This window comes from Apodemus sylvaticus, chromosome 15, assembly GCF_947179515.1.
Source record: "Apodemus sylvaticus chromosome 15, mApoSyl1.1, whole genome shotgun sequence".
In the NCBI taxonomy this organism is placed as follows: Eukaryota; Metazoa; Chordata; class Mammalia; order Rodentia; family Muridae; genus Apodemus; species Apodemus sylvaticus.
The window spans coordinates 85,128,064-85,138,805 of NC_067486.1; the positions used below are offsets into that span (position 1 = coordinate 85,128,064).

Below are 10,742 nucleotides of genomic sequence, written 5' to 3' on the forward strand. Positions count from 1 at the left end.
TATTTTCCTATTAGATAATCTCCACCAAGGCTTGTTACCTCTCCATGCCTACAGATAAAGACAGAAATTTCTTCCAAGTAATCCAAGGATGAATGCTCAGAATGTGAACATTACACTTTTCTGTAAGACATCCAGAAGCTGATCAACAGTTTGTTTCACCCTGTGTACACTGGGGTGGTGCTATCCTAATTTTTACAGAAACCATTTTGGGGAATTAACTTGTCTTGTGTATACAAACCAAAACTATTTTGACCTTAAAATTTCCTACGTCTTTGCTGTTCTTAATGAGATACTTTCAATGCCCCAGTGTAGGGGAATGCCAGGGTGGGAGTGGGCAGGTGAGCGGGAGTGGGCAGGTGAGCGGGAGTGGGCAGGTGGGCGGGAGAGCACCCTCATGAGGCAGGGGAGAGGAATAGGGTAGGAAGTTTCCAGAGGACAGACCTGGAAAGAGGATGACATTTGAAATGTAAATAATATGTCCAATAAAGAAAAAAAAAATATCTGCTGTAGGGAATCCATTGACAAAAATAGGCAATTATGAGTAAATGAATTGTTGAAACAGACAAGGAAATGGAATCTAAACTATAAATGAAGTCTAGTACTGATTGATGTTTTGAGAAAAAACTATTTTGTACTACAGTTTCTATTGGGAACCACAGCCACAGCTAAGTCCTTTTTAAGAATTCTGTTTGCTTCTTAGCATCGATCAGAAGTTTAATTTTACAACAGATTCCTCACATGTAAGCAGACATTAGAAGCTTGGCTAAATTTGTAGAGCTGTGTTACACTACTGCAATCGTACGTGCTCGGCACCTACCTACTGAGTAACTACAGCCATTTCCACTGCACCACAGCTTCAGCCCAAGGAGAAAGAAGGATCGTTCTTGCATAAAGAAATGAACTACAATTAAATAATAGTTTATTTTGAAATGTACAAAAGTATTTACATTGTGAAGGGGTCTTGTATATATTCCACTCTTGGATTTCTGAAGACCTCCACATTTTGAAAATGGATGATGGACAAATTTGGATGAAACGTTTCACAACTGAAGCCATTTTATAATGTAGAAATTCCTTTTTCCTATTTTAAGTAAGGAAAGTCCATTCTTCAGAATATGTTGTCCAATTACTAAAACGCTTTCAGGATTTGTTACCGGTCTGTGATTTATACTCACTCCACCTTCTGTTATCATCCGATACCTGAAAATAGAAAGGTTTTATAACAAGGAGCACTATCCCCTCACAGGGCGGGACTCCTACCTGTAACCTGAGGGGAGCTGTCAGGAAGCTGCCTGTGTCCATCTGAACTTACACTGCAGCTCAGGCAGCTCTTACAGTTCGGATGTTCCTGCCCCAGCTTCCCAAGTATCTGTGATTACAGGCCTTTACCACCAGACCCAAATATATCAATTTTGACACATTCACCTCATTATGGTTTTTAATGGAGATTCACTTTCAGAATTTACCTATTCTTGTGGAGAAAAAACTCCCAGACAAATTCCTAAAATCAAAAAAAGAACAATTTTGCTTGTAAAATATGCTACCCATAGATACAGGTAATAAATACCCCAACTTGAATTTTTAGAAATGATTGGAAACTAGAAAATACTGAGACTATGAACTAGTATTGTTTAAAATAAAAACAAAAGTCTTAATCAGCTGATTTCATAAATGAGAAGTCAATAGCTGGTTTAATAAGTATATGATAAAAGTAAGTAACTGAATTTTACATCTAATTCATTCAATAAAGCGCTGACTGTGCTAAACAAACCAGGTTCTCCAGCACTGTGCTGTGCTGTGCTGTGCTGTGCTGTGCTGTGCTGTGCTGTGCTGTGCTGTGCTGTGCTGACTAAAGGAAGGACTGGGGCACACTGACTGGGGTGGGGCATAAGTTCTGGGAACTTCCTTGGTAGATAAGGTGCTAAAACTAGATGATGGCAGGAATCTTGACAAGGCAAGGAAACAAAAGGGACCCTTGCAAGTGGCATGTGTTACTAAACAGAGTTAAGCAGCTCAGTGGACACAGCTTTATAAAACTTTTATAAACAACAAGCCAACAACAAAATTCTATTTACAAGTATCTTCTAGGCAGGCTGTTTCCAGGCTGAATATTATACAGGCCAATTCTATTTATGGTATGAAAAATGCAGCATTACTTCTGACTCTGGCTAATTTGGGTGATTTAAGTAGAGGTAAAACTTAGTTATATCAGCAAATTAGTTATCAGTGAAGTTGATAAGAAAATGCATAAAACTAGATTCACATTACCGAGAATGTGAGTCCAGGGTTAAATCTGGTCTATTAATTTGGGAATAAATGAGACTAAGTGGCAGGTCATGAACAGGGAGACATAATACTTGTCTACACAGACTCCAATAGATGAGGCACTTAGATTTTTTGGTTCTTGCTTTTCCTGCCTGTTGCTGTTATAAATGAGCATTGCATTCCATATCATTTCTTGTAGAGCAGAAGTATTCCCTAATAATATGGTAGAACTAAGGAACTGCAATCCGCCATTTCCTTCTGCAGAAGAAAAATGTAATTCTCCAGAATACTCTCTAATTTATAAGCTTTATGAAGTTCTACTTCTATTCTCATTTCTTTTCAGTAATTAAATTTTAAAATAGATCCTATCCTCCAAAACCCTAAGGCTACACAGGCTGAGTAGCCTGAGCTGGCTGATAAACACTTGAAGGAGTTCTTCCGAGAGGTCAAGGTGTTTTCTACCTCATGAACTGTTCGGCTTAACCTAACTTCTGCAAAAAATGAGCTACATTAAAGCACTACCAGGAAAACACCCTGGAAACATTCTGTGAAGCGCAACATTTCCCAGTGAATTAAGAATCACAAAGTAAAACCTTACCCTCGAGGACCATCAGGAATGGCATTTGCTTTACGGCATGTGTCTATGACACTCGTTCCAGGGTCAAGAACTAATTCAGAAAATGAAGCTTCTTTAAACAATTCTTTTAACTCTTGGTCAGACATGACCTCCAGTGCCTCTATGCTGCTATGGTAAAGAGCTTGTGTACACCTGAAAATCATAAAGCTACATTAGGGACTATTTCACCCCCAAGCCCACAACCACCACCAAATAACTATAGAGTGCACACTGTGTTCCATAGTATAACGTTTCAACAGCATTATCTATTTTGTGATTCACTAACTTAGACTTATCCAGTAAAGACAATATAAAAATACTTAAGTTAAATACAGTACAGGTTAGTAATCCATAAGAAACTCTTAAAACATCATCTCCGATTTTTCTTGTCTATCCACTAACTTTCATTAAGTATTAACTTCTCTCAGCATTCCTTAGTTGCCTGTGGTTCTCTGTTGAGGGGTGGGGCCTCATGAGATTTCTCCCTTCCATATTGACATGCATACATACATATATACATGCATGCATGCATGCATACATACATACATACATGTATGCTCAGGCAGTCATACTGTGGTATTGTGGGTAAAACTTCCTTGTCATTTCCAGAACACACAAATCTCACAGCCAGTTTCCCAGTCCTCTGGCTCTTACACCCTCTCCTCCCCTTCTTCAAGGTGTTCTGTGAGCCATATGTGTAGGAGTTGTGCTGTAGGCACACCAAGCCAGAACTATCAACTCGACCATAGCTGTTCTAAAGCCTACCTTTTAGCAGAGTCCAGACCTTCTTGTCCATGAACGAGCTTTGTGACTTCTGCAGCAAGCCGCTTCTGAGCAACTCGCTTTTCTGGCTCCTTGACATGTAGCTGCATAATGTGGTCAATCTCTGGGAGGGGAAGGAAAGTGAAAAGCTTCAGGTACCTGCAGGGTAAGAGATAAAACATTCCATGTGCATCTACTAGCTTATCTTGGGAAGAAAAATCCTAAGTTCACTTTTGAACTTATTAATGAAAAACTATAGAATGGTCTTAAATGGTACACTAAGACACACAACCCCAATGAGCAATATTTTTCAATACTTATTTTCCATTTTCCTTAAGTAAAAAAATGGTACAGAAATGAATGCCTCCTTTTAAGCATACTTTGACATTGTTGTTTTATGTATATCCTTAAAAACTTGACATGAGGGAGCTAGAGAGATGGTTCAGCAGTTAAGAGCACTGACTGCTCTTCCAGAGGTCCTGAGTTCAATTCCATTCAATTCCCAGCAACCACATGGTGACTCACAAACTATCTGTAATGGGATCCTATGCTGCCTTCTGGTGTGTCTGAACACAGATAAGGTGTACTCATATAAATTAAATCTTAAAAAAAAAAAAAAACGAATCAAGAGTATTCCCTATGTTAACTTTTGTAAAATGCTATGAAGAAAAAGCACATATCACAAAACTCAGTGAACCATTATGAAGGAAACACCTATGAAATCATCCTCTTAAGAAAGATTATGAGTAAAATCATGTAAAATGCATTTTTATTTCTAACTTACTTTAGCACACTAGCATATTCAGACTTATATCACAAGCACAGCTTTCAAAGCTTTTAATATTCTGTGATTTACTCTATTGTGGCCATTGTGTCTACTTCTGAACATAAGCTGCTAATCATGCCACAAATACCTTCATATTTTTCTTAGTATGCACATACAAGAATTTCTGCTAGGCATGTATCCAGTAGAGGTTATGTTAGACCATAGTTTATGAGCTGGAGAGATGGCTCAGAGGTTAAGAGCACCACTGACTGCTCTTTTAGAGGTCCTGAATTCAAATCCCAGCAATCATATGGTGGTTTACAACCATCTTAGCGGGATCTGATGCCATCTTCTGGTGTGTCTGACAGCTACAGTGTACTCATAAAAAAAGATAAATAAATCTTTAAAAAAAAACCCATAGTTTATGTACAAATTTATTTTAGTAAGTATTGGCAACTATTATTTCAACTAAGTTTACTCTCACATCACTCTAGAATAGTTGGTACTGTTATTGGTGGAGACACAGACCAACACTTCTGACTTGAGTTTTCTTCCCTCTTTGAAATTTGCATTTGGGTAAAGCTGGATCCTTAATAATACAACAAAAGACTTGAGGACCAGCAAGAATAAAACAAAATTAGTTTATTAAGATTAAGGTACAGTACACAATTTAGACTCACATGAGTAGGCGTCTGCATAACAGCTACCTACATATAGGATTTTATGGCTAAGTTACAAGCCTCAAAAGATGTAAGAGAAGACTGAAGCCAGAGCTGTCTTGAGCAACTTAGAACATCTCATCCTTTTTTCCTCCAGACCTAGGATGTAGCTCAACGGCTAAGCCCCTACCTAACAGCCATTCAGCCCTGGGTTCAACTCTAGTATTGTAAAAATAAACACAATTATGACAGTTAATGACAATATCCTGTGACACAATTTACAACTTAAATAGAATCAATGAAACCTACAAAGAAAAAGATTCACTAGCTAAAACTGAACCATAACTACATATTAATTTTTCTCAGCTGCCTATTAAAAGCTTACCTTTCTACAGAATCATCTGGTTGTCTGATAAAGAACTGGTAAAGCTCAAACGGCGATGTTCTTTCCCTGTTTAGCCAGACCGCGTTGCCGGCCGACTTTCCGAGCTTTGCTCCAGTTGTGCTTGTAATCAGAGGTACAGTGATCCCGAACACGTCTTCTCCAGTCAGCCTACACGGACATTCATGGCATTCTGTTGAGCACAACTAGTTCCACCAAGCACAGTACAGATTTAAGTCTGGTTACTTACTGTATGTTTTTAAAACCCTTTCTCAGTCTGGACTCTGGTTCTCCACGAGCGTTATATTTACGTGTGTCCTGCTTACGTGCAGTGTAGGAATGCTTCTGAGCAAGTCAACCGGAAGGGATTTTTGAAGGACCGGGTAGAAAAAAAAAACAAAACTGGGCGAAGGAGCACAAGGAGGGTACATTTAGGAGGTAGCTTTTAATATTTTTAAATGAGTTTTGTCGTGTAGCACACGAGCCAGCCATGTACTCTATGTTCCTCAAGAAAACTCTGAGGGCTGGAGAGGTGGTTCAGTGGTTAAGAGTGCCCTCTGTACTTCCAGAGATCCTGAGTTCAATTCCCAGCAACCATTTGGTGGCTCACAACCATCTATACTGTAATTTGGTGCCCTCTTCTGTGGCATGCAGGTGTACATGGAGATAGAGTACTCATACATAAATAAATCTTAAATCTTTAAAAAGAATAAAGAAAACGCTGTGAAAATCTTTATGGGGGCGAAAAGCTAAATTAATGCACACAGCTCTCAACTGTCCAATTATTTTCGGGATAAATAACAATTTCTCAAGTTAGAAACTGAAGGCGACTTAGGGAAAACAGACACAATCCAAATCTTGACTATTGGTCTGCCTCCAGCAGAAATACACTATGTTCATAACTGAGGCCTTCTAACTCGCAAGGGCAGCATCTTACAACCTTCCTAAAGAATAACACATGACTACTGTGTCCCCGGGTTTCCGTAGGCTCTAATAGTACCAGCTTACTTGTGGATGAACTCGTAGCCAGACATGATGTTGCCCAACTGATCTGATCCGCCCAGCTGGACCCGGCATCCATAGTGCTGGAAAAGGTGGTAGAAGTCATAAGCCTGGAGCACCTGGTAAAAGAACTCCGCCAAGCTCATGCCCTCGGGGCTCTTGAGACGAGACTGCACGCTCAGCCGACTCAGCAAAGTGCCCATGCGGAAGTGGCCGCCCACCGAGGCCAGGAAGTCCACTAGGTGCTGCTTCTGGAACCAGGCGGCGTTGTCGAGCACCGTGAAAGTGCCCCAGGGCCGGCCGTCCGCGAAGAGGCGCGCATGGTTGGCCGCCAGGGTCTCGAGCCCCTGCTGCAGGGCGCGCGCGTTGGCCCGCACGCTCTCCGCGCTTAGCGCCTCGCGCTCCTTGGTCCGGCCGCTGGGGTCTCCCAGGAGAGCCGTGGAGCCTCCCACGAGCGCGATCACGTTGTGGCCGGCTCTCTGGAAGTGGAACAGACCCAACAAAGTTAACAGGTGCCCCACGTGGAGCGAATCGCCCGTGGGGTCGAACCCGCAGTACACCGTCTGGGGCGACGAGCCCGCCCTGCGTCGGTCAAAGAGTTCGGGGAGCTCTGTCTTGGTGCCGCTCTCGGGGAAGAACTCCTTGAACAGGCCGCGGACCTTTGGTGCCACCAGCATTCCCCGCGCGCCCGGGCGCACCGCACGCGACCCACGCAGCCAGACCCCTGGCTGCGGACGGCGGTACAGGAGTCTCAGCATAGGTGCCGCCATCTTGCGGTACACGCAAGGCATGCTGGACCTCTATCGCCCTCAGCCCGCGGGCGCCTCTACGCATGCTCGGGCGGAGCGGGAACCGGGTCTGAGTATGCTTTGGTGCAGTAGGCTGTCCTGGAATGTGGACCGACGGAGTTCCCCATTGTTCTTCCGTAATTTCATTCCGGTTTTCTCAGAGGATGTCTTGATACTTTCTGTCTCACACCCGAGGGGAAAGCACTTAGCGGTGTAGTAAGCGCTCTGCAAATGTCATTTAAATGAGCATGCCAAAAGCTTGTGATGCCCTAGTCCCATAACTCTTGAACCTGGAGAAAGAACTCAGAATGGTGTGAAGACGAAATTTCTTTGTACCAGTTTCCCTAGTTAATGAGAGCCTCAGGTACAGGTACACACACACACACACACACACACACACACACACACGTCTTTAGTGTGTGTCCTGAAGGTGGCAGTCTTCTCCTAGCTACAGCGAGAGTAAAGTCAATACAGGAAAGGATTCCCTGTGTTTAGTACTTAACTAAAATCAGAGTCATTCAAACTTATATTAGGTGCTTTTAGGAATCCTCTCACCAGGATGAGGACTCTCATTTGCAATTATTTGGCAAGTGGGCCCATTGTAGAATATGATTAAATTTCTTTAAGCATTTTAATTAGCATACACAAATTGTACAAAATAATGCATTTATTCTGACATTTTCATATATGAATAGACTTGGGCCGCACTTCCAACACTCCCTGATTTATATGGAGTAGTAGTACTGAGAATGTGCCTTTTGTGGATAACACCTACCACAGTGAGAGCTGTAGGGGTTACGGAGGGAGAGAGAGAACAAGTGAACCGGGAGTAATTTGCAGTAGAGGTGTGCTGGCTAGTTTTAAGCCAAGTTGACAAAGCTAGAGTCATTGAAGTACTTCAGCTGAGAAAATGCTCTCAACCTAGGAACAAGCCAGTGGTGAATTTTCTTGATTGGTAATTGTGGGTGGTACCACCTGATAAGTCATTTCTCTGGTAAAATGAGCCAATTCAAACCAGATTAGATTAGATTAGATTTAAAGCAGATTTATTGAGAAGCTGCTGTCCAGAGAGTTTACTAGGCCCCAAGAATTGAGGGGGTCCCCATGGAAGTGGAGGGAGAGAAAGGACTTGTGGAGAGAGAGACAGGAGAGACTCTGGGGGGAAGGGCAGCCCATCCCTTGAGCTGGAATGTTCGGGGTTGGGATAGGGTCTGCTAGGTAGGGACTTAGGGAAGTTGAGAGAACCTGGAAGCTAGGTCTGTTTTCATATGTAAAATACGCACCTCAATCCCTCATCCCGGGGTCCCAAAATAAACAGCGCCCTTGGACTGGTGGTCCTGGGTGCTATAAGGAATCAGGCTTGGACTGGTGGTCCTGGGTGCTATAAGGAATCAGGCTTGGACTGGTGGTCCTGGGTGCTATAAGGAATCAGGCTTGGACTGGTGGTCCTGGGTGCTATAAGGAATCAGGCTTGGACTGGTGGTCCTGGGTGCTATAAGGAATCAGGCTTGGACTGGTGGTCCTGGGTGCTATAAGGAATCAGGCTTGGACTGGTGGTCCTGCGTGCTATAAGGAATCAGGCTTGGACTGGTGGTCCTGGGTGCTATAAGGAATCAGGCTTGGACTGGTGGTCCTGCGTGCTATAAGGAATCAGGCTTGGACTGGTGGTCCTGGGTGCTATAAGGAATCAGGCTTGGACTGGTGGTCCTGGGTGCTATAAGGAATCAGGCTTGGACTGGTGGTCCTGGGTGCTATAAGGAATCAGGCTTGGACTGGTGGTCCTGGGTGCTATAAGGAATCAGGCTTGGACTGGTGGTCCTGGGTGCTATAAGGAATCAGGCTTGGACTGGTGGTCCTGGGTGCTATAAGGAATCAGGCTGAGCAAAGCCATGTGGACCAAGCCAGAATGCTTGACTTCCATGACTTCTGCTTTAGTTCTTCAGGATTCTTTCTGCCTGGAGTTCTTGCCCTGACTTCCCTGAAGGATGAATTATAAGCTGTAAAATGAAATAAACCCTTTCCTCCCTAGGTCATTGGTCATATTGTTTTATCACAGCAGGCCAGACAAGAGTCATCTAATGATCCCAGGGGAAGTCAGGAGCTGAGATTTCCTTCCATAGTCATCCAAGTTGAAGCAAGGAGGCAGGCTGTTTTATTTTATTACTGGCTAATCTTTAAATATGGGATGCTCTTGGAGAGAAATACAAACTTTGGGCAAGACTTTTGGCTGAGAGTCATATGCAGAAGGCAAACAACATTGAGCAGTTTACAGACGGAACTCCATGTTCTCAGCTGAGGAGAATCCTCACCCATCCCAGACCATTACCTCCAGATCTTCCCAGAGCCTAATACTAAGGCATTTGAAGTGAAAGGATAGAAAATAATACAGCCCAACTCTAATGACCCCAAGAAATCAGGAGTTTAAAATGCTATCTCGCTTTGTTAGAAACTAGGTAAAAGGTCACATTCCAGAGCCCGCCCTTTGTTTAGAGCCAGCAGAAAGGCCTTTGAATAGGTGATCCTGGCCCCACAAGGTAACTGGAAATAGGCTAAGGTCATCTTGCTTCTGTAAACTGCTTACACCATTACCCCTATGCAGGAGTTCACGCAGCTATAGACATTCAAGAAAATAGGAAACTAACTGGTCCACTGAGGGCGGGTTCCAATAATTTAAACTGATTGGCCTAAAAGCTATGGAGTGGAACAAATCAATTGGCTGGCATTTCGCAGGCTCTCCATGCTAAGGAATGATTGGTTTGTGATTCGAGGGCTTTGTCATAAACTTATAAAAGCTGTCGCAATTCGGCACTCTTGGTCCACAGTCCTCTAACCCTACGTGGTGTACGGCTGTGGGTGGAACCCAGAATTCTGGAATAAAGAAATCCTCATGTTATTGCATTGAGACAGTTTCTCGTGAGTGATTTGGGTGTCACCTTCCTGGGCATGGGGTACTGGGGCACCCTCGGTTTTTGGGGGTCTTACAAGTGTAACAGGACTGACAGTTCCTGAATAAATGACTAGGCTTTATAGCTAGGCTTGTTCACAATTAGGACATAGCTTATTAAGCCATTTACTCTATTCTAGTTCTGCCATGTGGCTAGTTAGTTACCTCTCCTTAGTCTGGCCTGCGTCTTCCTCAGAGTCTCCCTAGCAAATCTCCCTCAGACTGACTCCTCTCCCTCTCTCTCTCTCTCTCTCTCTCTCTCTCTCTCTCTCTCTCTCTCTCTCAAGAGTTAAGTCAGGAACTTTAAAAAGGTCAGAGGCTGAGTTACATTCCTCAGATCAGAAAGGGGAGGGGGAGACTGACCTAAGGGTGGGGACACATTCCGGAGGACTGACCAGACTGACTGTTGGCCACCTACCTCATCACCTAACAACCAGTTAGCTCAAATGAAACACTGTTCTGCCAATCACATTGTGTTTAATGGCGGCCGCCCTGAGAAGGGTATAAAGGCCTGCGCAGCGTGAGGGTCCAGGTCGGTCTCTCTTCATGTGCAGGATG

At 43.4% G+C, this 10,742-nt stretch overlaps 1 protein-coding gene across 1 annotated transcript; it reads right to left on the reverse strand.

Annotated features, from left to right (window-relative positions):
* Nucleotides 1-902: 902 nt before the first annotated feature.
* On the reverse strand, nucleotides 903-7,254 carry Yars2 (tyrosyl-tRNA synthetase 2). Its single transcript, XM_052158883.1, has 5 exons — nucleotides 6,459-7,254; nucleotides 5,454-5,621; nucleotides 3,647-3,802; nucleotides 2,864-3,034; nucleotides 903-1,200 (listed from the first exon to the last, which is right to left on the reverse strand). Exons 1-5 carry the CDS (start codon nucleotides 7,241-7,243, stop codon nucleotides 1,041-1,043), a joined length of 1,440 nt encoding a protein of 479 aa, XP_052014843.1. The 5' UTR covers nucleotides 7,244-7,254; the 3' UTR covers nucleotides 903-1,040.
* Nucleotides 7,255-10,742: the final 3,488 nt, after the last annotated feature.